Here is a 27,525-nt window from a genome sequence, read left to right as displayed (position 1 = left end):
TTTATTCGTGTAAGCCACAATAGTTTTCAGGGATTTCTCTAAAGGCACAAAAAGCCACAATAGGGACTGCAAAAATCTAAGTAAATGGCTTTTATGTGGCAGAGGGAACTGAAATTTCCAGTCATGAACTCATAGTGATGTTCATAGTTTCTTTCACACTCTCTCTCTCCTATGCCACATTCGCTCATCTGATAGTGCTACAGGATGCTAATGCAAAAGTTATCTAACTTGTGTGTTTGGCCTCATGGTACGACTTGTTCTACATTCGTGACTGTGGCTATGTAATATATGCAATAGATAATTTTATGTCATTATAATGCAGTTATATCTAGCACATATTCATCACAGTGGTTTCATATCGGCCCACATTGTTTCAAACAATTTGATAGTGGGAGAATAAACAGAACTGAAATCTGGCTTTAGCTCAGTTAGTTCACCTTAGACCAAAAGCTCCCCTAGTGAAAAAGCAGCAGTCAAGACACTTCCTTTGGCATGCAGCAGATGTTCAGAAGTGAACAATGGTTAGGCCCACAGATTCGGCCACAGGTCTTCTCAGTCAACTCCATGTTTCGTTTCCGAGTTGTTTGTAGATGATTTCTATGGCCATATTACCATTTCAGTATTCATAAGTGGAAGTATTTTTCATTCTCCTAAAACATCACCAAACTTTGCAAACATATTAAGAGGAAGGACCTTGAAATATGGAACCAACCCTGCAATCTAGACTGATAACATCTTGCAAAGTAACAATGACTTTCAGAGCAAGATTCATCAGGCACGAGACTTACACCCAGGAAGCAAATTGCAAATATGGAACTGTAGGTACACGTCGCTGCCTAACCACGTTTTTAGCCAACTAAATGTCACGTTAGTTTGGTGAAGCATGTTCCAGTATATTGTTGCTAACGTTATAAATGCCTACATTGATTTGCCAGTCACAATACAGCTTCCAATTACTTATCCTTCCCAACCTCAGCCCTGAGGGTACACACAATATCCCAATAATTCGTGTGCCGGCACCTGGCCAGCATTCATTAATTAGAGTAGGAAGAGGATAAAGTCACGAGCTTGAACTGATGATGGGCAATTTAACAGTAATATGAAAATATTTCAATTCTAAACGTTACCAGGTAATAATGCTGTCATCACAGGATACTAGTGCTGCATCCACAGTAGTCCTCTTCACCATGGCCTCTCCATTCCACTACCCAGCACTTGGGCAAAGCTATCTGGATAACCTCTCCATGCCAGCAATTCCAAGGGAAATGAACAGGACAGAAGTCATGCTTTGTCCTCCTCATACACCATGCTGATTCCGCCTTCCTGCACTCTGCAGAAAAGCAAAGAATTGCCACTCAGTAGTGCAGTCTGTGGGTGCCGAGAGGAGACTGCTTTAGGGCAATGATTCCACATGCCAAAGCAGCAAAACTTAGGCTGCAGTATTCATTCCAGGACAAAAAGCCTAAGAGTCAGTCAGTCCTACATCTCCAGAGAAATGAGATACAGCTGGCAGCAAAAACTTAGTAAAGTAACAGAAGCCCACCTCACAGGCCCTTCCTTCCTCCTCAGACCACCACTGTCCTACATCCTAAAAGTGAAAAGGCTGTCACAGTATTTACTGATATCAAATAGTCATAGCTTCATCCATCAGCACAAGAAAGTGAGGAGTTTTGTTATTTCAACATACTATCTTTTCTGCAATATTCCAAGATCCTTCTTCGCCCAGCTCTCTTGCCAAAAAGACATTAATAATTTATTTTCATAGTGGAAGTCAAGTAGCTCTAAAACATCTCTAAACCAGCCTTACAAAAACCACCTCCAGAAAAAAATAGTACCATAATTAAGAGGCAAGAAATCAGGTATGATCTTCAAAAGTGCCAATAGGCCATTTAAAAGGTGGTATCTCTTCCCTTTAAATATAAAGAAATAATCACTTAAACAAATGTAACACTGATGTCCAAATCCAATAAAGCACCCCTATCAACAAGAGAACCTGAGCACATGGTAAAGTCCGACTGGCTTCACTTCACGTTGATAAAGTCTTTTCGCAAATTTTCTTGGAACAATATCTAAAACATTACCATTAAACATGTGAAACAGCAAAAAAGGGAACGGAAAAAGGAGCTTTCTAGGGCATCACAAGTGGCACATGCATGTTTAATTTTTTTTCAGATCTTTAACTTTTTAAAATTGTGTTTAATTAAAAGAAACATATTTACATTACTCTCATGCAGGTTAATGTTGCTCTAGTCACAAATGCTTTGTGTTTTGTAATTATTATCTGTTTTAACTGTACTGCTTTAGTATTTTACTTATATAAATTAAATTAGATGACTTGGAAAAAAATAAACAAGCATCTCCACCGTTCAGTTGTTAAGCAGACACAATTTTTTGCATCCATCCTTAGGCACCAATCTTACCTGGTTCTTATTATCTATACCAGTGCGATGTAATAAAAGGGTTTAGGTGCAGGATCTTGTTTGGCTGTGTCTTGTTCTAAACAAAGGGTTTCATTTTCTGGAATTGCCAGAGGATATGGCAAAAACAGCTCTTTCAGGAAGGCAAAATGGGAAAGAACTCCTTTCTATGTGCCCTGCTGTACTGCAGCTAAGTTATATCCAGGACAAGCAGATAAACTATAGTATCTACCTGATTTATTTCTCAAAGACATGGGGAAAAGATTAAATGTAGTCACGTTTATCAAAGAAACACCTCCATTACAGAGCCTTGGAGGGCTCTAGCTCTTAGTTATGATGCTGGCAGCATGAGTCAGTTCTGGGTTGCCGAGAAACTACCCTCTTCCTTTCCTGTGTTGTTTTCCCTCGTTAGGAACACACTGGCTTCAGAAAGCGAGATGCTAACTGATCTGGAAAACTCATTTCTTGTGTAGTGAATTCAAAGTCCAACCTGCTCACTGGGGCCTGAATTTCACCCTTCAGCTACAGTGTTCCAGTGCTGAGACAGCAACAAACCTTTCTTTCCTCTGTCTAGTTTTCTTTCTCACCATCCTGCACTTTTTTTTTTTAATATTCTACATACAGGCATACTAAGTTAACTGAAAGAGAACTATTACAAAGAAAGGGGTGTAATAAAACTGCATCTTTTCAGTAGGTGTTTTTCTGTTTGGCATTACTATGGCTCATACAGGGAGGAGGGCTGAGAGAGAAGCAAAAGGATAAAATAAGGACATTTATTTCCATGACAATTTGTCATTTTTTTTTTTCTCCTCTCTCCAAACTTGTCCTGGATCACATACCATAAGCAACGTGTAACATGTCTAACCACTACGTTTTCAATGACCTTCGTAGGCAGTGCAAAAAAGAAAGCTAGACAAGTAGCCAGCCTCTTTCTTTGCCAAAGATACAATCGTATCCGAAAGAAAAAATTGCCTTTAAAAGATACAAGCATTCTGCTTGTTTTTAGTTATATCTTCATAGATAAAAATATACTGCCTTTGAATAATGAGAAATTGAAGTGCTGGTCAACCAACTTGATGAATTTTTTTGTTTTGTTTTGATAAATGTAACAATTGTTTCTATCATATTGACCTATTTGTTTTTATGAAAGATGAAGTTCCCTCTAAAGTTATGCTCTGCAAAAGCTCACTTCTTATTTATTACATTCAATGCTTATAGCATAACAGTTGCTGCTATATGGCCAGGCTGGTTGAAGTTAGACAGCTAAGTGTAACTAGAGACTATACTAATATTCCTGTGAGAGGGGGGAAAAAAAAAGGCCATCTGCTTTTACTGTTCAAGGTATAAATGTATACGTTAATTCAACTTTCTGCAGAAATAAAAGAAAGTAAAAAATGGTTAACAAGCACATTATCCAAAAGGACAGGAAAAATTAAATGGTTGTCTCCTTAAGTGTGCCTGTACAGAAGATCCAAATTCAAATTGCTCAGAAATTTGCTGAGGGCGTGAAGGGGTAGGAAGTGCATCAGCATGGAGCAGTGGAAATGAATGAATATAGAGAAAATAGCCCAAAATACTGCGTATAATTCAGTCTGAGCAGGTCTGTGTTTAGGGCAGGGAAACGACCAAGTCTACCATCACACATGCGTTCATAGCTCTGCCAGTACACATACAAAAGAACTCTGCCAAACCAGCTGACTCTCGAGGCCATCCAGCCAGGCAGGAGCTCAGGAGCACTCAGAGCATTGGCACAGGGCCCCAGGCAAGGCACACCTTCCCAAATTGCAGAAAAATCCAGAAGCCTTTCTCAGGACAGCCACAGCTTCCTGACTTGTACAGCAGGACACCTGAGAAGAGAGGACAGGCCTGGTAATTCCAGGGCTTTCAAAATCCCACCTTCACGGCAAAGACGTTAGAAACCACAGCTCCCTGACGTACATTAAGGAAAAGGGGCTTTGGTCTCCTGACCCTGAGGAATCCCATCTGACATCCCCAGCAGCATCCCAAGAACCCAGGGAGCTTGTTTCTGACACATAGCACAACAGAGACATTTAGTACGAATACAGGAGATAACTATGGGAGAGAAGAGTGCAATAACCCCATGTCACAAATGGGAGCAAAGACAGACTTGGTACATTACTTGACGAAAGGCACTAAGACAGACACTCTAGCATAGGGAGCAAAATAAGACTGAGAAACTTGCAGGTATGAAGCAAGCAGATGAAGGATTAGAGACAAAATTCAGACCACAAATTTAAAGGAGAGACAGTAGTAAAAAACCTTTCTACCCCATAGTAAGTAAAGTACAGTTAGATCAAAATCAGAATAAAAGGACATAAAATAGGATTTTATTGCCAAAGAGGGAGGTGAGGACACAGTAAGAGAAAGAGAAAACAGCTTTAGCATTCAGAAAGGCATTTCTCCCTGGAGACATTCATCTTTCAAAAAAGCTAGGTGTGGTATTCCTAGCATCACAGAAGTATGTTTTGCATGACGGGAAGAAACTAGAAAGAAGGGCTTGTAAAAGACCCAAATGCAAGAAAACAGGAGCAATTTCAAACAGAAGATGTATTCTTTCTGAAGCCAAAAATTGCATTCACCTTGTATTTTGAGACATGTAGTACGTAAGGTAAGGGCTTTCACACATTCCACAAACTATACAGACCTGGATTTTCCGTAGACTGTCAGGAAAATGCTGTTTCTACAGGAAAACAGTATTAGTTTTTAAAAAATCAGTGTTCAATACAAACCCTATCATAGGATTAGTGAACACTGTTCCAGTAAGAGGAGAGTGTTTAGGAAAAGGATGCTTGATATTTTAATCTAACAATTCTCTTCATCATTTAATTTTGGACTTTAAATATGATTAAAAAGTAGATCCTGATGCTCTAAGTTCAAGTGCAGATAATTAGTATATTTTGTGGGGAAAACCAGAACTCTTAAGGAATAAGTTATCTTCTGGTACTTCTGAACACTAATCAGCACTTGAATATCAATGCTAGGTGAAGGTGTTTTTATATATACAGCTGCTTTACAAGTTGTTTCAGCAACTTCAGGCAAAATTTCCACTGATTTCCCTGAGCTTTGAGAGTTCCAAAGCTACAGACAACACTCCATTCTCTATTTGCAGACCATTTAGCTTTTTAAAAAAATAAAAATAAAATGAAAATATTTTAAATAAAAAGACAGACCGTGTCGTGATCATTATTATTATGGGAGAACTCAATCTTTAATCACCTTTGTTTCCTACAGCATTTGGATACTGCTACAGACTCAAGATATCAGCCATCTCCTCAAAGATGCTTCTGCTGAGACTTCAATCACTGAAAATAATTCCAATTTTTGTCACACATGCATCCTTTAAGAGCTGAGCCCTATCACCGAGTCCTTGTCTTACTGGGCTGTAGCACTGCATTTCCATGGGCAATGAAAGAGGCTACTCTCCATTCACTTACTATGAGGAAGTGTGGCACAAGTTTGCCTCCATATGGTTAATCTGCCCTCCCTCAAAACATGGGGGGCTTCTTCCCTACTGCCTATTGGAAACGGTCACTAGCCCACGCTATCCACCTCAAGGCATTGTCAGAGAAATGATTGCCTCGGGTCAAAATCACACCAGGAAACTCCCTGAATATGGAATCACTGGACAGTGCTGAAACACAGTCCCTAGCCCTGCTAAGTTTCCTAACTTAGACATAGTCTTAAGGCCTAAACTGGTTATTGCTCCATCCCCCACCCCTATTCCAGTTAGTGCACAAGGAGAAATACAATCACGCACATGGATTGTCTGAAGAACTGACTTGTGGTCCTGTAAGCAAGGTCTTTTGAAAAAAAAGCGTGCTCTCAACTTTTTCTGAGCTCTCCCTGAGAGTGATATCATATCTTGTGATGTAGCAGTACAAAAGTAACAAGGTTTAAGACGACAGCTTCTTTATTTATTACAGTTACTGTGAATATTCAACGAAGAATTATTTTCAGACTATCATATTAAAGATGCGTTAAAGACGTGTGACTCCTTCCCACTTTTTTTAGTTTAGTAGATACTCTTTCTCATTTCCAAATTTAAGCAGGTATCCCTCCTACCAATTGTATGGCAAGTGCCATCATGTTGAGAAGTCCTTGGCTCTCTAGAAGTGTACATGCTCAATGTCTTGTAAAAATAGTTCTTGGTTGTTCTTGCTGCAAGAATTATTTGTTTCAAATGACAATTTCGCCTTTCCATGAACCCAGACCCAGTTCTGTTTTGGTTGAATTCCACTGTGTTAGCAAACCTCTCAACTTCTACAGCATGATGGAATTGTACTGACAAGATTCACTTGCCAAGGTAAAACATGCAATGCTAAGGGAGTGAATAAGCAAGCATACAGAAGGCTGGTAATATCATCTATTAAAGCTGTCTAACACTTCTCTTAAAAGTGTTGAAGTTGCTTAGAACTCCATCAAAAACTGTTGGGCTAAATTGATTCCCACAAAAGGTGTTGGTCCTAGGCTGAATTTTTCTAAAGTCTTCACCAAGATGGTGAAGGCTGCTGTGATCAGGCATTTCCCTGCATTTGCTCTTTTGGACTGTTACGAGTGAAGCTGGAGGCCAGAGATCCTACATTTTGAACCACTATCTTTTTGAGAGAAGGAAATTGCATATTTCATATGAAGGTGCCACAAGAGATGGTGAGGAACAGATTTGGATGAAGAGCAAGGAAAGACTTTCTTCCTGGAGAGGCCAACTCAAAAACACAAGGGAGTTTTAAGGGGAAAGCAATACTAGAACTCTCTCGTCCTAACGAAAGGACATGAACTGAGAATCCAAGGCAGTAGACACTGGAACAGGGAAAGAAGCTAGAAGGAAAGTGAGAGCTGGTGTGTAGGCAGAGAGACAGATTGTACATGGATCTGAAGGAGGACAGATACTGTTTTACACTGCTGAGTAATCCTGGACTCACTTGTCCACAGAGGTACCTTTCTCAGCTGTACGATCAATTTAGGCATATGGATAAAATATGACAAGTCTAAGAACAAGGAAGACAGAAGGGTGACTATCTACATGCTTGGACTGTCTGGGTCAAGAAGCAAAGTCTTCAACCTATTGCAGACTCCTACAGGCCCTTCTAGTGTATTTTGATAGAGTATAGTATCTCACATTTCCCAGCAAGCTCTCAGCTCACAAGCTGAAGAAGCTGGGAGAGGAGAAGGGGAAAAAAAAAAAAAAAAAAAAAAAAGAGTAATTCAAGAAAATAAACAGAACTATTTATCTGAAGAAGAGAGAGTTTCTTCCTGGAAACAAAAGGCAACATCTAAAGGCTGTCTTCCCTCTCTGAACAGGAAAAGCTGCTTCATTATATACCACATATCACTGAAGCAAAAATTAAAGACTCAGAAAAGTCTTAGCATTACTTATATGGACAATCAAAACATCAGATAGATTTCAATATTCAAAAGTTTTGTCTGGGATCTAATACCAAATGTTTTACTGATTAGGGATTCTTCAGATCTCTTCTACATATTTTCAGAACTGGCCATGTTTTAAAAAAAAAAAAAAAAAGTGGGTTGGGAGTATGGGGGAGAAAGTATGAGGTTTTCTGTGTGGATTGGCAGTTTGAACTAGAATGGCACAAACTTTATTACCACCCACAAAAACATTTTTTCCCCTCTTAAGTACAAGCCCTAAATACAGGGCTTTCAGTCAGTAAAACTTTGTAACAGAACCTAATAGTACCTAACCTTGTGTTAAGATCTTTTTCCCCCCTTTGGACCCTTCATTTTTACTTATTATAAAGGAATAAATTCAGCTTATATCGTTAGTTCATAAGCTGAACGCTGTCAGTCCCACGGTAATGGTTCTGTGGTAAAGCAAACACAGTTGCTACAGCCTTCCTCCTACGGCTCCTGAACAAAATTCTTTGCATGCCTCTCTCATTCTACCTGGGATCTTCTACAGAAATTAGGGTTGTCTTTTTTCTTTTCTATTAATTACTTTCAAGCTAAGATCACAGGTCGCAGCTAAGATCTAATTCACAAAGTAGCATTCCTAAGTTCAGTAAGATTTGTTAATAAAAAATATCTATAATAGGTCATATTTAAGAACTCCAGCTTAATAAGTATAATTCGAAGAAAGTCTTAACGCTGACTAAGAACAGAAGAACCACATTAATGACTAAAACGCTAGAAATACTTGAAAACATCATGGCAGAGAAGATCCTCATAGGAAATCCTTACTTTCTTTCTGCAGGTTATTTAATTGCAGGTATTTCTACCCAGTTCTAATATAACAGTATCTATAAAAATGGTTTATAATTAAGTAGGAAAGATAGGTGATAGGCACTATCATCTTAAAGTTTGTGGGACAGAATTATCAGTGCTATGCCCTGCAAAACCTAAGGAAGGAATTTTTCACACCTAATGATTCACCGTAAGAATATACGAAAGACAAAAAGAAACAAAGTATTTCTCTCATCTGCCTTTTTCTGTCAGTCACATTTTGGTGGACTCACTTGCTCCAGCTCTCTGGAGGTACCTACTTGTTTCCATTAATTATAGAGGGAAGCCAGAAAGCTAGCTTAGGCTAAGCATCTAACTTTTAGACAGCAAACATTCTGTAAGGTAAACCCGGGCCACCTTCATCCAGCTCTATACTGTGTAAGTATTTCTAAGTCCTTCCTAAAGCAATAGCATGACAAAAGCCACTCAGTTCTCAAATCTTCCTCAGGTCAGCTGGTACGGTCCTGCACTATTGACTTAGATTTCACTACAGACTGTCTACACACCCAAAAACTTGATATCCTGCATGATCTTGTTCTAAGAAGAAAACAGAAACATTATCGTGGTGAATAGTATTTTGTGCTGATGAACCACAGACTGACTTTTGCATTTCTTCACCTATGCAGATTTAAACTTTTAAAGGTATTCTGCAAAGGTTGAAAGAATGAAGGCTTAAGTTTACATGGGAACAGAGTTAAGTAGTTAATGAAATTCAATACTTCATAAAATTCTTTGTTACAAATTAACCTCTAAAAGCTAGTAAGTCAAGCCTGTAAGACATTCGAGTTAACCCTTCCCCCATCCCACCCCCCACCACATTTCCCTGTCTATTGCTATTAATCTTTAACTCAGTATCACCTTCAAATAGATTCATCTAGGCCTTTTGGGAAGAGAAGCTGGAGACAATCTTCAATGACATTCAAATCAAAATGACTCTCACATGGAATTGTTAATACTGACCCAAAGTCTTTTTTGGCTAACTGTAATGAAAAAAAAAAAAAAAAAAAGGTAAGACTTTCAACATTACTGAGTACTATTTTTTTAATCTTCTCTCCAATCGTTTTCTTTGAACCAATTTAAACTAGCAACTGCCTGCCAAGTTTAATTGGATTTCTTTCAATTTTATATGCCTCTGCATTTAAGCAAAAAGCATTACGGAAAAACTGAGTAATTCAAGTCATAACTGTTCATCAGACTTTCAGAGAATTACAGTAGCAACATTACCATATATGCTGATATGTAATCAAAGTTATATTATGATGTACATGGAGTAGTTTAAAAAAAAAAAAAAAACCACAAAGCACTCAGAAATCTTTGGGAAGACTGATAATCAAGATTTTGCCTCGCATTGTTGCTCACATTTGTCTCCTAGATATTCATCCTTTTTCCCCTTCCCCCACATACAACAAAATATTTACCTTTAGAAAATAAAGAGCCCTTTCAGAGCAGGCTTATTGGGTGTGCTTTTGTCATACAACAGAGGAGCATGCTCCACCGTATAAGTAAATATTATCTCAAAGTAAACACCTCACACAAATGTACTGACTGTATTTCACTTCTGCTTTATGATTTATTCTGAACATGGAGGTCCATTTGGTGCCTCCTCTACAAGGATTACACTGCAATCAAGGCCAGACTTCGCACTTACCATCCGCAGCCTGCCACTAGCCTTCCTCACTTCTCATATCCAAAAAACCAAAAGCAGACAAGAATGCTATAGTGAGCAAATCTATCACATGCACAACTCACTCTACATTAACATATCTGGCTTTATTTATATTAAAAAACTTTGTATTTCAAGAAACAGAAAACATTTCAGTTCTGAACTTGACTTCTGATTTTATAGGAAGTGGCTTATTCTGTCACCTTCTCCACTGCTTTTTGGTAACCCCCAAACCAGCATCCTGAAGACCAAGTGAGAACACACATACTGATCTGTTCCTGAAGTTATTATAGATGCTACTGCAAGCATGTTCCCAATTCTGTACATAGTGTGAGGGGTTTTCTTAAATAACCTGACAAATCCATATGGTGTCCGATCCTCTTGGTACCACTGTCACTAGCATGAAACGTACACCTGCAAAATACTTGACTTCACCACCACCACCTGGAGGTACCTCTTTCCTACCCGCCTCTCTCATCAGAATAGTGATATCTACAGCAAGGACAGATGTCCCAGGCCTACAAAAGGCAGGAAGGGAATGAACCCGGATCATTACTCTATGTCATCACTGCAATGTTGGTTATGAGTGTTCTGAGCAGGGTAGAACAACAGTGCTCAAAACACTCAAGGTTCCTGCTTACCCACCCGTACCACTCCTCCCAGTCTGATGGCAGTACCTGTTATTTTTCAAATATCTCCACATCAGAACATCAGACATCAGAACCTTGGTGACAGAGTATTGTTCAACCCACAGAGAATGCTGCCAGGATTACAACATTAATAGACGGTTTCTGTTTTGAAGAATGTCCAAGAAAACTTGCTTTGCTTTCCCTCCCCTCCAAACAGAGCAAGAGAAAAGTTCCTTTATTTTTAAATAGATCTCCAAAATTGGAGAGTCATGGCCAGAGACTCTAAAGGTCCACAAATAAAACTGCCAATTTTGATTACTCTGGTAATCAAACTTTCACTAGTTTATGTAAAAATCTGCTTAGTTTTCTTTTTTAAAACCATTCCCAAAGAAATGCAGGATGCCCCTGTGATCATTATGCCACATGAAAAGCCACAACCATGGCAAGTCTGTGAGGTGTAAGGAGAAACAGATGAAATATTTTAGACTTAGGTTTAAAGATTACTTCCTGTTATGCATTTTTTAAGTTCTTAAGAATTCTCCAAGCGGTCAGGTAGATAGGGTGATTTATTTCAGTTAGAAAATACACACAAAGTTTTGCCTTCCTAAGACATCAAAGGATATGTGGAACTCAAATCTCAACATGATATCTCTTTCCACTTGAGATACTCTTATTTCATCGAAGATTGAACTTCCAAATTCAGAACATCATCAAAAGAGACACCAAATAAACGAATCTTTCTGGTGTTGGTGGTGCTAAGGGAGAAGCATAGCACTATCCCCTGGGCAAGTTCTGCTCAGTTTTTTCCTACACAATCCTATGGATAACCTGGCTTTCAGAGACGAAAATTGTCTTTATACATCAATTGTAAAGCAGCCAGCAACTCAACAAATACAACAAAAAACCCAGAAAAAAGGTTCTTGATTTTTCTAGCCATTTGATATAAAGAATTGTTGCATCTTCTAAAGATACTGATGATTTTTAACAGGAATTAAAACCTGACAGAGCAGTCCTCCTGAAGAAGCCCACAGGTTCACTGATGCAGAAGTTTCACTTTTCAACTGCCTCTGTTTTATGCTAGCTAAAAATTACTACAGCATGATTTATACTGGAAGTAGAAAATTTTTCTTTTCTTCTAATTCTCAGGAAATACACAGTTACCCCAGAAAGCACTTAAATAGTAAGATTCATTGCAAGTAATTTATGCATTTTGTAGAAGCACAACACATAGTTCAACACAATGCTAATTTTGCATGGTTCCAGTCTGGGTTGTTCAAGGAATGCTGAAGATTTCTATCATCCTTAAACAGCATCGCTCCTTGCTAAGTATCAAATGCTGACTGACTTGTTATTTCTACAGAAATAATTACCTTACAGTTTGTACAAATACAAAGCAGTCTAAACATGGAAAACTATTGTTGCTTTTCATTGCATCAATATTTCGACCTAACGTACACCTTACCCAGGGGATATTTTTGTGCTGTATTTTTTGTCACAATCAACTCTTTGAAAGATCCATCAAATAAATATCAGATATAGCTGTCCTCTTTCTCTTAAAAGGCAGCCTTTCCTAATCTACTATACACAAACAAAGCAGGATCCACTATGACACAGGATAATCATTGGTTGAATCTCTACTTACACATATGCAAAGTTTATGTCAGCAGACTCAAATTATGGCAACAATCTGTCAAACTCAGCAATGTGGCAGTCAGCAAGGACAAATATTGAAATTCAACAGTAACCAGAATGAAGAAAGCCAAACAATACTGAAACAAGTGACATGCCTGTTGCCAGTTACACTGCAGATATAGAACACTACATATGAAGTGTCCCAAGTCTAAGAATATGGCTTGCCTGAATTCTCTACCATGGGTTTACTTTCCTGTGATAGGAGTTTTACCATTGAAACGCTGAGCGCTCATACCAAGGGAGTCTGCCTTCGACTTTTGATCCAGGTGCAGCAGACCTGCAGGGCACAAGGGGCCAGGCAGCATCCTCGAGCACATGCAGGAAGGAGAGCATACTCCAGCACACCAAATGGGGGAAAACTGACAAACAGATTGATGGCACAGCTGTCACTTTGAATCAACAGTGGATGAATAAGCTCTGAAGGCTGAGTTAAGAGACACATAAGGTTGGGGGATAATATCATCCTATATAACAAGGAGGTGAGAGAAGTAGGGACAGAACTGTAACTGCGAAAGACAGTACCAAAGACAGCATGAACTTTGCTACCAGGCAAGTACACTCTGCAGAAGCACCACCACCTGCGATCATTAACACAGCAAGGGGCAGAGCTCAAACAGAAAGCGTGCATAAGCAACTAATCCAGCCAAGTAACTGTCAGAGTACAATGAAGAGCAGCTAAATAAATATTTAGGAGATAGAAAACACTAGTCACCGAAAAAGAAGTGAATTACCACAGACAGCTATTGAAGGCTACATCCTCTACAGCTAAGTCTCTAGGACAGTCTCTCTTTAGCTTACAGTTCTGTAGTGCCAAGTACAATAGCATCTTAGCCACTATGCACAATAGAATAGGATACTGCAAAAGGAATAAGGTAGAATTATTACTCAGGGACGCTTTTCAAGAAGATCTCCTGACAAGCTATTAAAAAAAAAATATTTATAAGATCATGCCATCCCTAGAAAATAGAGGAGGGAAAAAGTTTAACAACAGTAAGAGTAATACACCACTTAATTTCAAAAGATATTTAACCAGTTTTAAATCATTCATGAGATAAGGCAGTGTGCTGGTTTTGGCTGGGACAGAGTTAATTTTCTTCACAGTAGCTGGTATGGGACTGTGTTTTGGATTTGTGCTGAAAACAGTGTTGATAACACAGGGATGTTTTAAGTTACTGCTGAGCAGTGCTTACACAGAGTCAAGGCCCTTCCTGCCTCTCACACCACCCCACCAGCGAGGAGGCTGGGGGTGCACAAGAAGCTGGGAGGGGACACAGCTGGGACAGCTGACCCCAGCTGACCAAAGGGCTATTCCATACCATATGGCGTCATGCTCAGCATATAAAGCTGGAGGAAGAAGAAGGAAGGGGGGGACGTTCGGAGTGATGGCGTTTGTCTTCCCAAGTAACCGTTACACATGATGGAGCCCTGCTTCCCTGGAGATGGCTGAACACCTGCCTGCCCATGGGAAGTAGTGAATGAATTCCTTGGTTTGCTTTATTTGCGTGCGCGGCTTTTGCTTTACCTATTCAAGCGTCTTTATCTCAACCCACAAATTTTCTCACTTTTACTCTTCTGATTCTCTCCCCCATCCCAATGGGGGGGGGAGTGAGTGAGCAGCTGTGTGGTGCTTAGTTGCCAGCTGGGGTTAAACCACAACAGACAGGGAAGCCCTTTATTGTTTAAGGCCAAAAGCACCACAGGTAGCTAAAAGAATGTTTCATTCCATTTCCAGAGGGAGTATTTGAAGTTTTATGCAACAGAGAACAACTGTTTTTTGCAAAACTTTTGGAAGACACTGAAACCCAGATGATATTCATTCACATTTTTCCACACACACTGTATACCTGGCTAGCAGTACCAACCATTATCCAGAGCACTCTTTTGTGAGCAAAGATAACATGCGATTTTTTTTTTTTTCAACCCAGACCTTTTCTACTTCGGTAGACAGAGCTTAGACACACTTGGAAGCAAAGCGCAAAATCAGCTTTGGGAAGACCAGAGGATCACCCATGTCTCTACAGCCTAGAGCTCCCTAACAGCGGCTCATCTCTCCTACACGCTGTTCCTTATTTCCAGGCAAGAGGAGCTAGAAAGCCCCATCTGCACTTTCTTCTAGACATCCCATTCAAGAACAGAAAACTGAACAACCGAGAGCTATTCCCTCTTCTCTTTCACCTTTCCCACAGGAGAAGGCCAACGTTCTCCACACACAGACACACTTACTTGCTGTAGCTCCTCACAAACAACAGCTCTGGAGCCCTTCCAGCACAGTCAGCCCTAGCAGCTGGGCACTGCCTTTTATAACAGCTGCTTCTAATCAGCTGCACAGCCACAGCTGGGAAAATAGTTAGGCTGCATCCTATTACCATGGGGTAAAAGGAAGCTCCATAATAATCCAAAAGCCATCTACTTTTATTTATATTTATTGTCCAGTATAGTGCTTACAGGCCTGAATTTCTCGTAACATAACACTTCAGTCTTATTTCTGTGAACAACTCCCCAAGGCATTATGTCAGCGCAAAAAAGTAGGTGGTAGGACAAGAACCTGTCACCAAAGCACGTGAGATTTCCCCAATGAAAGCTAAAATCATTCAAAGGGAAGTAGGGGCTCCTACTGACCCCCATACCCGCTCTGAACTATGCCCTATCTTGCCTTTGTTTTCACTGTGACCAGATCAAAATGCCATCAAGAAGAAAGAAGGGAGAAGGTTAAGAGAGTTTTCAGTGTTGGCACCTGGTATTGAAAGTGCGTGCAACAATGTCATCGGGATTACTGACAGAAGAAACATTAAGATGTTCACTGTTGAGAAGAAAAGGCAGCTCTTCATAAGGTTTTTTTTGGTCACACAATATAAAAGAAATTAAGATATTAACTTCTCTGATCCATTGATTAGTTTTGACCATGAAGACAAAAGCAGGAAACTGCATCATTGATTTTATTAAGTAATTTGAGAAACCTTTTAGTGCTACATAAAATAACATAACTGCTCTATCTGCAATAGAGCCTTAGAACTCATCTTTGTATGTGCTGGGAAAAAAGCACCACCACATCCTTGGAAATCCATCTGATGTCCAAAGCATAAGAAACAAAGTGGGTGAGGATAGTCTCTACTGTTCATCTCAGCCAACTCTGTGAGATTTAGTTCGAGACTACATCTGTAAGTTGAGTTACTTGTTCTTATCTCAGTGAGTAACTGCAAACATGAACACAGCCACAGAAGAGCAAAGCCTGGTATGCAACAGCTCTGTGTAGCATGTCTGGCCCACTGCACCTTCTGCAAGAAGGGGCAATTTCTGGCCACAACACTTAGGAGTGATGCTCAGGATAACATTTATTCCCTGGTGTCTGGAATTCCTGCTGCAGTCCTTCATCTTGCAGGAGCAGTAAGAGCATCTCTATTAGTCTATTACCTTTCTCCCAAAACTTGCAGAAGCACTTGAGAGCTCTGCTGCTCTGGCAAGTCTCCAGACAGAATTCCCAATAATTACTCAATATAATTGCACAAACTGCCTTTTTTTTTTTTTTTACTAAGCCAAAAAAACAAAAAACAAAAAAACCCAAAACCAACACAGTGGTTTGGATCAAACCATCAGTTAAGAGCGGGCTTTCCCCCCTATTTTTCTTCTTCCTCCAGAGTTTACAAAACTATGCTGCACAGTACCTCCAGGGATGAAGAAGACATCCTCAAACCTTTCCAAATGCAGGTGTCCTACATCTCAGGTAAATCACCTAACACTCACTCTGAAGGACTGCATACATTTTCTTAGCAACTGTGTAAACCAACCCTTTGTAGGACCTCCAAATATTTTTTTCCAGCAGAAACTCTTAAGAAATGGTATCTGAACTTGCTAATAATAAGCTGTGGTTTTTAAAATCTTATATGCTCAATCTTATTGTTTACTCTAGTTACACTGAAACATAACATACCAAGCAATACACAGAAGTCTATTATGGCTACACAGTTATTTATATTGACGAAACTTGCAATAGCAAATAAATCACATTTCACCTGTTTCCACAGAACCTATTGTTTATTAGAGAGAATTATACTACTTTTTGATTTGCCCTTCATATCTGTCATTCCTGTGCCTTCCATTAAGGTGTTTTATTTACTACGTGTTGGCATAACACTAGTTCTTATTTTAATCCTCTTAACCAGGAGATGAAGAGGGAAGAGCACAGCATGGAAAGACACTGAAGTGGCTGGAAATGGAGCTGTGGCAGGTTACGGCCCTCTGCTAGACATTAAAGGACTCATTAATCAGAACTGTTTCCTTGTACTTTGAGCACAATAAGTCCATAAAACCTGGGTTTGTCTCCCCAACTCTACTGCAGTAGCATAATATTGAACAATATTCAGAGATTAAATTCCCAGCAACCTTACAAAAATAGGCATTCAGGTAAAACAGAATTTCCCTATTATAAGAGAAGCAGCAGACCAAACAGTATCTTAATTAGAAAATGAAGTCCAGGGAAGGGGTTGGGAAAGACCAAGAGAACCTATGGCTCTTCTTCCTCAGGAAAAGGTTCGATCAAAACTCTTATGTTCTTGGATCCCATGGAACCCAACTGTCACCTAAGCTAGAAGAGGCCAAGTTTTCAACTTTCCATAGTTTAGCTACCACCCATGGAAGTGATTTGTGTTCCAGTGCCACATTGTGTTGTTTCAAGGGAGTATGATAAACTCTGGCCTCAACTACAACTCCTGTAACTTGTGAGTTACAGCCCAGAATTCTGCACTTAAACTTATTTATTACTTCAGCCACTGAGCCAAAGTAATTGAAACCTATTTCTAAACAAATTATTGATGATTACCTCTTGTCCCTTTTCATGTCTATGTCCCATCTGTTCTGAAAGTAGTGCTAGGAAATAAACAAGCTCAGTAGCAGAGGTCAGTGTGATTTTCTTTCTATACTTGATGTCTACTTGTCAATCTAAAAAACAAGACCAGAAGTTCAGAATACAGTTTTGTGTCTCATTCATGTATCTCAATATGATCTCAGGAACTGGGTATTAGTGGAGGTCTTACTGATGTGGAAGGTGGTGGTCTAGCTCAGAAGATAGATTTCCCTCCCCCTTGCCCCGCTAACTACAGGCTGTCCTTTATATTTGATAACAGAAAAATTGTGTGAGAAGACTGAAACAAATACATTCCAAGTTTTGTCTCTTTTCCTCCTCCAAAGAATTGGAAAACATTTAATTAAAAGTGGCTGTAACCTAAAAATATACAAAATGTTTCCCTTAATCACTTAAAAATCAAGTATTGTGACTGAACACTGTTTAGGACACTTATGGCTGGCTGCACTGATGGGTAATGGCTCCTGAGCCAAGGGCATCTCAGATGCCGACATCCAAAATCTAATCTCCTCACTTATATAAAGCATCACAAATGTTACTGCTTGAACAGAGGATGGATCCCACACATCACACATTCTCAAGCTCCGCTACTCCACATTTCAGACAGAAAGAGAGGTATCTAAAGTGATTAAAAACAGCGGACATTCAGAAAGACACGGCTATTACTCCTTAAGTATGCTTTTCATAAATATATGTAACAAATTTGTGTATATATAATAAATATATATTATATATGGTTTTAGTATATAAATATGTATATACGTGTCTATAAAATCCTCTAACAGAGACTCCACCAGTTCTCAATACCTATTGCTTCACTTACTCCTTCAAAAATTGGCAGGAAATTATGCCAAACAGAATTAGATTTAGCCTTTTACAGGTACTAGAAACTCACACTTTCTAGGTGTGTCATTGGGCTCTGCACAATGGTCAGAATCAGCAGTCCTGTGCCAGGAACCCTCCATCTTCCAACAATCTCCTAAATCCATCATGTCATTTGGCTCCAGTTTCTCTCCTGCCTGGGCTCCCATCAGTTCTCTCTATGCATTCTTTTGTTAGCAGAAGCAAATAGACAAAAACAGCAGAAGAAATTCAACTCATTTCTTTGTTGTACACTCCCACTTCAGGAATTCTAATCCACTGGGCTGTCTGCCCCATTAGCTACTGCTATAGCAGTAATGTAAAAAAGGGGTAAAACACTTCTGTTTGACATTTCAGGCAGTGAGAGAGTTGGGCATTGCCCAATTTAGAAGCAGGTAACTCCTTTTTACCATATCACACTTCAAATACACCACTGCCTTTAATCAAAACAGGCCATATTTTTTGGAATCTCTCCCCAGGCCAGCATCATACCTCAGTGGACTTACTCTTGCTGACTAACCTGCCACATATGTTTTCTAAGCTGTAGGTTTTTTTCTGAAATAGTAATTTTTAACAGGTTTCCCTACAGACTAATTTTTATCCAGTACTTACTTTCCCTGAAGGGCTGCATTTTACCTAGTACACTGACATAAAATCAGCATAACCACTGCGAGCAGAACTCTGCAAACACTGCTTAAAGCATATTGTGCAAAACCATAATGTGGTGAAAAAAAAAATGCCTTTACAAGTCAGATCACATTCTCTGAATAGCCACATTTTTAGCATAATGTGTGAATAAGGGTATAGATTTATCAAGCAGTGTTAAGTAAACACACTAACAGAAAAAGCTTAAGGGAATAGTGGTGGCCTTATATTTATAATAGTGATTTTCTTCTGTGACAAGTTCTAATGTGTTTTTTCATCTTATTTTTTTCAAAACCTCCTGTATTATTCATTCCAGTATTAAAGCAGAAATGAACACTTCATTACATAATCTTAACCATACTTGCCTTTTGCCAATAATATCTAAAGTTCAACGCACTACAAACATTTGAAAGACATCAATCATATTTGCAAAAACAATTTACTTCATCAAACCCAATAATATCTAAGTGTTAGTCACTTTTTCTATCAAATTTCATGTGCTGCAAGAAACAGATGGTACTAATCACCTTATCAAAAATTTACTGTCAGTTTATAAATATATTAAGCAGGAGTATTTCTCATGTAAGGAAACATTCTGGGTTCAAAACCCAAGAAAATTAAAAGGGAACTCTAATAAACTACAGCACAGCAGTCTACCCTTTCAGAAGTCTGAAGACCATACACCAGCTATTGTCCAAGATCTTCCTTCCCACATATCTTAAATACTCACCTTTTACACATATAGACTTATGTCACAGCACACATAGAATCATAGGATGCTTTGTGATGGAAGGGACCTTTCAAGGTCATCTAGTCCAGCCCCCCTGCAATGACCAGGGACATCTTCAACTAGATCAGGCTGCTCAGAGTCCCATCCAGCCTGCCTTTGAATGTTTCCAAGGATGGGGCATCTACCACCTCTCTGGGCAACCTGTTCCAGTGTTACACCACTCTCATCATAAAAAATTTCCTCCTTATATCTAGTCTGAATCTACCCTCTTTTAGTTTAAAACCGTTACCCCTTGACCTGTCACAGCAGGCCTTGCTAAAAAGACTATCCCCATCTTTCTTATAGGCCCCCCTTAAGTATTGAAAGCCAGCAATAAGGTCTCCCCGCAGCCTTCTCTCCTCCAGGTTGAACAATCCCCAGCTCTTTCAGCCTTTCCTCATAGCAGAGGTGTTCCAGCTCTCTGATCATTTTTGTGGCCCTCCTCTGGACCCGCTCCAACAGGTCCATAAAATACACATCCATACACATACAATAAGACAATTCATTAAAAAATTTATTAGTCATTATGATCAAATTTTATCTCCTAACTCAACAACAAAATCTCAAAGTACAGCTAACCATTAACAATTAGGTAACTGCGGAAGAGATTTGTATGAGAAAAGTGCCTCACCCTGAGATCTCAGTAGAATGAGCTAAAATATGGCATGTGAAAGGGTCCTCCCAATGCCTTCTTCCTATGAAGCCTCTTACCGCTCTTTCTTCCATAACTTTTCAGATATTTAAGCTCATTTAGCCTCCTAAGCCACCTGAAGCTTAGTAAGGCTCTCACCACTGCAACCCAACACTTGTTCTCTCTTTCCTTGCACTGCTACCAACCACCACGTCTCCCTTGTGTTACTTCAAAGCACTGCTACCAGAATAATCTTCTAATTCATTGTCAACTTCTTCCTACCCCTTCATTAACCTCCTTATTCTCCTCCAAGTTCTCAAATGGAATCTGTTAGTCCCTCCAATATTTATTCATATTGCATCCATCAGATCTAGTTTTTAGCCATACGTTCATCTTTGTTCGTCAACGAAAGCAGCCTCAGCTTACCTCTCCTCAAAACTAACCATCTATCGTAGCGTGGATAGTAAACCCCTGAAAGGCAAGTACACGACCCACTGTGATGACTGCTCCTGACTGACCAGGAACCAGCTTGCCACTCTCTTCCTCACTCACCAGCTGTCACCCTCCAGTTGTACCTTGGTTTTCAGATGGTAAAAACTTCCATTAGGCCGTGGAGCACTTTGCATAGCAAGGCCCCGGTTTCATTGTCCTCGCATTGCTACTACCACTGTGTAAATCTTAAAGTAATAACAGGGCACGTGAGGTAGTTTCTGGAATATATGTCCCGGTGCTGCTGAAGTAGTCTCTATTACAGAAGATGAAGATGTGAGAAGCTAACATTTGAGATCAGGCTTATCATCCCCCATCACGAATATGCAACAGAAGCACATATAGGTGTGACCCCAGTTTATAAAATATCTGATGGTACCATCTTTAAGACTGTGTAAACCAAATGTATGGTAGGCAATGGAAAAAAACTATTTATACAAATGTGCATATATGTATATATATGTGTGTGTATATATATATATATATGCGCATTCCTATTTAGTTAATATTTTATGCGTGGTTATGGCTGACTCCATACTTTTCTTCATACTGTTTGTATCATCATGTGCACCGGAATCAATCCGCTTCAGTCCCAGCAGTTCTATTAGTTTTTACCTCCTAGCATTTTCTAAAAGTGGCTCCTGGTGGCTCGTATAAATAAAAGCAGTGTTTTACAGGAACCACAGATTTATAACTTTAATAAGACTGCCCTCCTTCCTGCATTAAAGTCTACAGTACATGACAAATCAGGTTAAGCAAGCTGGTATCAAATCTGAAGCCAAACACGTTTTTGAGCCAAACCTTAATTCTCTGAAGACCTTATTTTCAAGCTTATTTTCAAGACGTTAAATTATTGATAAGGAAAATCAATTCTTTTTCCAACTCAGGCAATGTCGTACAGTCACAGCATATACAACAATAGCTAAGATAGCTTTTCTGTTTTATTAACTTCACAACCCTTTAGAATTAGATTACCTACCTTTTCCTCTTTAGAATCAAGATAAACAGTCACTATGGACAGCTTCACAACTTCTATTAACTTCAGATGAGAATAAAAGATTTGTCTGAGAACAGACTGTCGGAAGCAGACAAAAAAACATTTGAGACCTGCAAACTCCTAAGTCTGTTTATTAAACTAGTAATATTTAACCAATACCATTAAACTTAGACACTTCAGAAAATAAACTGCAATGCATTTTGTTCTGACAATAAGCAGTTTCCTCAAAGAATCTGAAATAATAGAACATATTCCATCCAAAGAAGCAACAGAAGAATTGCAAACAAACTGGGAGAAAGTAGGCAGATGGCAAGAACAGTTCTTTGTAAGCAATAACCTTCCTGACACAAAAAATCTAGGAGTATCTACATGCACACTTTTGCTTAGACTTGTAGTTCCACGGAATATCAAGTGATTTCAGTCCCAGTGATTTTATTAAGTTTCTATCGCCTAGCATTTCCAGAGGATATCTTGGGCACAACAAAGGATAAGCTGATGTCACCTTCTGTAAAAGTATCCCAACCATTATAGTACAAGATATATAAAAGAAGGAAGGAGATAAAATGATGTTACCGATCTTTGTTGTTCTAAAGCAGAACAGCAGTAGTGAGTAAGCAATGATTTACGAAGGAGCAACAACCACCCTCACGCCCTATCCCAAAAATACCCTAACTATCAGTTTTAGGACTTAACGATGTCATATGGCGAGTTAATGGAGAAGTCTCTTGAGCTTTCCTGTTGAGGATGTCCAGTTTAGTATATAACATGTAAATATCCGGCGACCTATCCAGAGAGGAAAAACTGATTCTCCAGGTTAGTTAGTTACTATGCTTCTCCAATTGGACACCTCAGCCTATACGCCATTGGATTACTGTGCAAAGTAAAACAGCCTTAACAGATAAAAATGAATAGCTGTGTACACACAAAGAGAAATATCTTTTGTCCCCAGAATAGCCTACCAGTTAGGACACCCTCCAAGACTTCTGTGCCAAATGCAAAAATTCTGCTCCCAGTTCTTTGATGAGAGTCCCCAGAACAGAGAAAAAGCAGATTCTTTTCTGGGGAGATGTGAGCCAGCAGCGCTGCAGCTCCCAAAATGTTCCCGAATGAAACCATTCAGCAAAAAGAATGCAGTTGCAATTAACTACTAAACGGGCAAATGCACACTTCTTGATGAATAAAGTGTCTCTGAAAAACACAACTCAGTTCTGATGTGAAACCCCTAACACTGGTAAGTAATAAATACCTGTTTTTCAGTCAGCCACAATTCAAATGTTAGATACAATCTATAGCAAATATCCAGACAGGAAAATTATTTGAAAAACATACCAAAAAAAGCTCAAAATACAGTAGAATTAATTTATTTGTTGTAAATAACTCTTAAGCTCTGATTTTCATGGTACTGTTCCTGATCTAACTAAATGAGAAATTTACTGTGGAAGGAAGCTCACCTAACTGCTTTAGAGAGAGCTCATACGTCTAGGCAAAACAACAGCCATTTGCAGAAGGTAAATAACAGATGTTATTTTTCCTCCTTCTTCGTACTTAACTACTCCTGCATACGCTGCCTCTCTGCCCGCAGCGCCTCACAGACCTGTGCCGCTCCCTGCCCCTGAGAGGGTGCCGCAGCCGCAGCCGGGGCGATGGGGCCCCGCCGCTCCTCCCGCGTCCCCTGGCAAAGGCGCCCGCCCTCTCGGCCAGCGCTGCGGGACCGCGCTTACTGCGGCAGTAAAAATAAATATACACCACCACCACCGCCGCCGCAGCGCCCCAACTCCGACGCGGGAAGGGCACGCAGCTCCACACGCCTCCCCCTTTCCGCAGGTGCGTTACCCGGGCCGAGCCCGGGCGCGCAGGGACAGCGGGGGACAGGGGGACAGCGGGGGACAGGGGGACAGCGGGGGGGGCGCTCCCCCTGCCCGCATCCCGCGGACCCAGGGGGCGGACGACGCCCGCTCCCGCAGCCCCGACCGGCGGGAGGCTCTGAGGGGACCGCCCGCCGCTGAGGGGACGCACCCCGCGCGCCTCAGGCAGCCGCGCCCGCCCCGGCCAGGGCAACGGCGTCAGCGCCCTCCGCACGCATGCGCCGCCGCCCGGCAGCGGCAGCCGCCGCGCACATGCGCGGTGCCGCCTCTCCCCCCCCACACCCGCACAGGCGGAAGCCGGGAGCGATCGCGGCTCCCCGCCACCCGCGCCCACCGGCGCCGGCTGGGCTCTGCGGCGGGATGGCGGCGGGGCGGCCGGGGGTGGGCGCGGCGCTGGGCGCGGCGCTGCTGGCGAGGCTGGGCCTGGTGCTGTACGGCCTGCACCAGGACGGGGCCATGCGGGTGCGGTACACCGACGTCGACTACCGGGTCTTCACCGACGCGGCGCGGCTGGTGACCGAGGGGCGGTCGCCCTACCGGCGGGCCACCTACCGCTACACCCCGCTGCTGGCCTGGCTCCTGACGCCCAACGTCTACCTCGCCGAGGTCTTCGGGAAGCTGCTCTTCGTGGCAGGGGACCTGGCAGCTGCCGTCGTCGCCTACCGGGCCCTGCGGCGCCGAGGGGCCGCCGCCGGCCAGGCCTGCGGGTGCTGTGCCACCGCCTGGCTCCTCAACCCTCTGCCCATGGCGGTCTCCAGCCGGGGCAACGCGGAGGCCCTGGTCGCGCTGCTGGTGCTCGCCAGCCTGTACTTCGTGGAGGGGGGGAGCGTGGGGAAGGCCGCCATCTGCTACGGGCTGGCTGTGCACGTGAAAATATACCCGCTGACCTACGCGCTGCCCATCGCGCTCCACCTGCAGAGCGGGCGGTGTGGTGGGCCAGGGGCAGCGGACACGGGGAGTGACAAAAAAGCAAAGTTTACATTTGTAGGGTACCTCTGGCAGCTTTTTGTAAAGATGCTGAACCGCGATGTGCTGCTTTTTGGAACGGTTGCTGGATCTGTGCTGGCTGCCTTGACTGTGGCGTTTTATCACCTCTACGGCTGGGAGTTTTTGGAGCATGCCTACCTCTACCACCTGACCAGGAGGGATATCCGTCATAACTTCTCTCCCTATTTCTACATGTTGTACCTAACCGCAGAGAGCAAATGGAGTTTTGCCCTTGGCCTCGCAGCTTTCCTGCCCCAGCTGCTTTTGCTCCTGCTTGTATCCGTAGCATTTTACAGAGACCTCTACTTCTGTTGTTTCCTACACACTGCTATTTTTGTGAGTTTTAACAAAGTATGCACATCCCAGTACTTTGTCTGGTACCTCTGCCTTTTGCCCATCGTAATGCCTAGCATTAAGATGTCCTGGTGTCGTGGCGTGCTGCTTCTCTTTCTGTGGTTTGTTGGACAAGGCCTGTGGCTCGCTCCTGCGTACTTTCTGGAGTTCAAAGGATATAACACTTTTTTGCTTATATGGCTGGCAGGCTTGCTTTTCCTTTTTATTAATAGCCTCATAATTGTTCAGATTATTTCACATTATCAAAAAGAAGCACAAGTTGCAAAAAACCTCAAACAACAGTAATAAGCAGGCCAAAATCCAGAAATAGCACTACTGTCTTTAACAAGGCTTTTCATACCACCAGCACTTTGTTTGATATAAATGCGTGCACATTGTACTAAAGCATATATGTAAATGATACTTTGTCAGGGCTGTGAGGGCACTGATTGGTCTTAATTGCCCTGAGCCACCCCAGTCCTGCCCTGAGCAGCGCCTGCAGATGTACCTGTCTCCCACGTGGACCTTGAAGCTGCATTGTAACCTTCTTTCCAGCACTGTCTCCAGCCCTTACTCCTGCTGCTCCCGATGGGACTCCCTGGAAGGACCCTGGACCAGTTAATCACTTGCCGCGTTTGGGGCTATGATGGATCAGCACCCAGCTCTGCCTGCCATCTCCAGAGTGTGACTGTGCCCTGGTCAGTGAGGGTATGGCCTGTGCCAGGGTCACCCTCCGCTCCCGCTCGTACCGCCGCGTGGAGCAGCCCCAGTCTTCTTACTCCCTGACACCCTTTTTTGTCATTGTTACTTTCCTCTGTCCTTTACTTGTTGAGGACTGTGGCCTCTGTCTGGGAAAACACAGAAGATTATGAAAGGATGCTGGAGTTTGACAGTCTTTTACATTCCAGTAAGTGGGTGGGCTCTTTTGCAAGGGTTAAGCTGATGAATAAATATAAGGCAATCACTTAATATGTACAGTGTGATTTATTTTTTCTTTTCTTTTCACCGTAACATTTTAGCTGTACAGTGTTTGTGGCCTGTACCTTGTCTTTCTTCAGCGGAGCAGGAAAAAAGTGGTTATTTCATATGAGTCATTAACTCCTTGAAACTTTTAATTTATTTTAGAATTCAGATATGCCCACTCATTCAGATACTTATTTTTGCCTTTTCAGTGCTGTTTGAATTTTTGAACAGATTTATTCCCCTTGCCATGGAGGATTTTTTTTTCCAAATACCTCTCTTGGATCACAGAGATACATAAAGCAAAAATATTTGTGTTCTTTGCTGCCACGATCGAGAAAAGAGGCCACTGCTTTAAACGGCCGTTAATTAACAGTTATTGTGGATATTGACAGTAGCAAATGCAAAGAGTCAAAGTACAGCTAGAAAGGCACCTGTGTCCCAAAAGCACTAGTGTTTATACCAAAAAGTAACTGGAAATGTAGTTTCTCAGTAGTTCAGTATCTCTACTATTAAAAATAAATGAAAAAGAAAGTGAAAAGAGTTGAGGAAGTGGAGCAGTTGCCAGAAGAAAAGAAAAGTTTCAAAATAGGAAGCTCTACAACCTGTTAAAACTAGGTATTTATTCCCAGATGAGACACGAGATGTGGAATTGAGTGTCAAGTGGTAGCGAGAGGAGTTCAGAGCCATTTTGGAGGCAATACTCTCCTCAAGAACATCCTACGAGAGGTCTGGTGTACCAGCCCTTGACACAGGCAGAAACTGGTGATGTATTTTTTTAATAAAATCTTGAGTTTATATAGGTATATGCCAAATTAAAGAATTTTCTTATGTGCCTCAGCTTTTAGTTACATCCGACGGGAAAGTGAAACCCTTAGTGTGTAACGTGGAGCAGAGCTTCAAGGCAAAATAACTTCAACCACTCAGTGGGATTCCCAGTCTTGTCAGTGGGATTCCCAGTGTTGTCAGTGGGAAAGGATGTGGCCAAGCGGGTTTGCCTTCCAGGTTCCTGCTTGCCATGCTGCTTCTCTCAATCCTGCGGCCTCCCAAGGCAGCCCTCTTCCCCAGGACTGTAGTGGCTCCCAGCTTTTTTGTATGTGCTATGGGCATGTGAAGAGAAAGTGTCCCATGTGGCTTTATTTTCTGAGGTAGTTTGACATGCCCGGTTAGTGTTTTCACCGGACTGAAGAGGCTCTTCTGTGCCGATACCTCTATTCACCCCATCCCAACGTGCAGGCGATATAGCTCATTTTTCCTTGCAACTGGTCTTCTATTACCTGTTCTGCATTTTTCTGTTGCAAATAACATGTTTTCTTCCCCCAAAGCAATATTTTGTATCTCTAACAGACCTGATTATGCTGTTTACAGACCTTTCCACTCCCCTATTTTTTCCCTCCTGTTGGCAAAGAAAGCAAATGAAAGCCAAGAGGTATTACCAGCTTCAAAAACCTTTAAAAAAACGTGGCATTTTGAG

At 41.4% G+C, this 27,525-nt stretch overlaps 2 protein-coding genes across 11 annotated transcripts in view; one reads left to right on the top strand and one right to left on the bottom strand.

Moving 5' to 3' along the window:
* RGS7 (regulator of G protein signaling 7) overlaps positions 1-23,556 on the bottom strand; it is a 290,868-nt gene extending 267,312 nt beyond the window's left edge. For 8 of the 10 annotated variants that reach the window (XM_087774352.1, XM_087774356.1, XM_087774353.1 and 5 more), the window contains exons 1-2: positions 21,889-22,002; positions 1,128-1,330 (exon numbers count right to left, since the gene is read on the bottom strand). In XM_087774352.1, the coding sequence (XP_087630478.1) occupies positions 1,128-1,146 (19 nt within the window). In that variant the 5' untranslated portion in view covers positions 1,147-1,330; positions 21,889-22,002. Of the gene's footprint in view, positions 1-1,127; positions 1,331-21,888; positions 22,025-23,357 lie in introns of those variants that run through there. The other 2 variants (XM_087774359.1, XM_087774358.1) reach the window with 2 other exon arrangements.
* A 511-nt stretch (positions 23,557-24,067) lies between these two features.
* On the top strand, positions 24,068-26,060 carry PIGM (phosphatidylinositol glycan anchor biosynthesis class M). Its single transcript, XM_009463832.2, has one exon. It carries the CDS (start codon positions 24,132-24,134, stop codon positions 25,395-25,397), a length of 1,266 nt encoding a protein of 421 aa, XP_009462107.2. The 5' UTR covers positions 24,068-24,131; the 3' UTR covers positions 25,398-26,060.
* The last annotated feature ends 1,465 nt before the right edge of the window (positions 26,061-27,525 follow it).

Source organism: Nipponia nippon, unplaced genomic scaffold (assembly GCF_047370975.1).
Source record: "Nipponia nippon isolate SJK-2023a ecotype South Korea unplaced genomic scaffold, ASM4737097v1 scaffold_4, whole genome shotgun sequence".
Classification (NCBI taxonomy): Eukaryota; Metazoa; Chordata; class Aves; order Pelecaniformes; family Threskiornithidae; genus Nipponia; species Nipponia nippon.
Note: the sequence above shows the minus strand (reverse complement) of the source record. Positions and strands in the feature narration are given on the sequence as shown.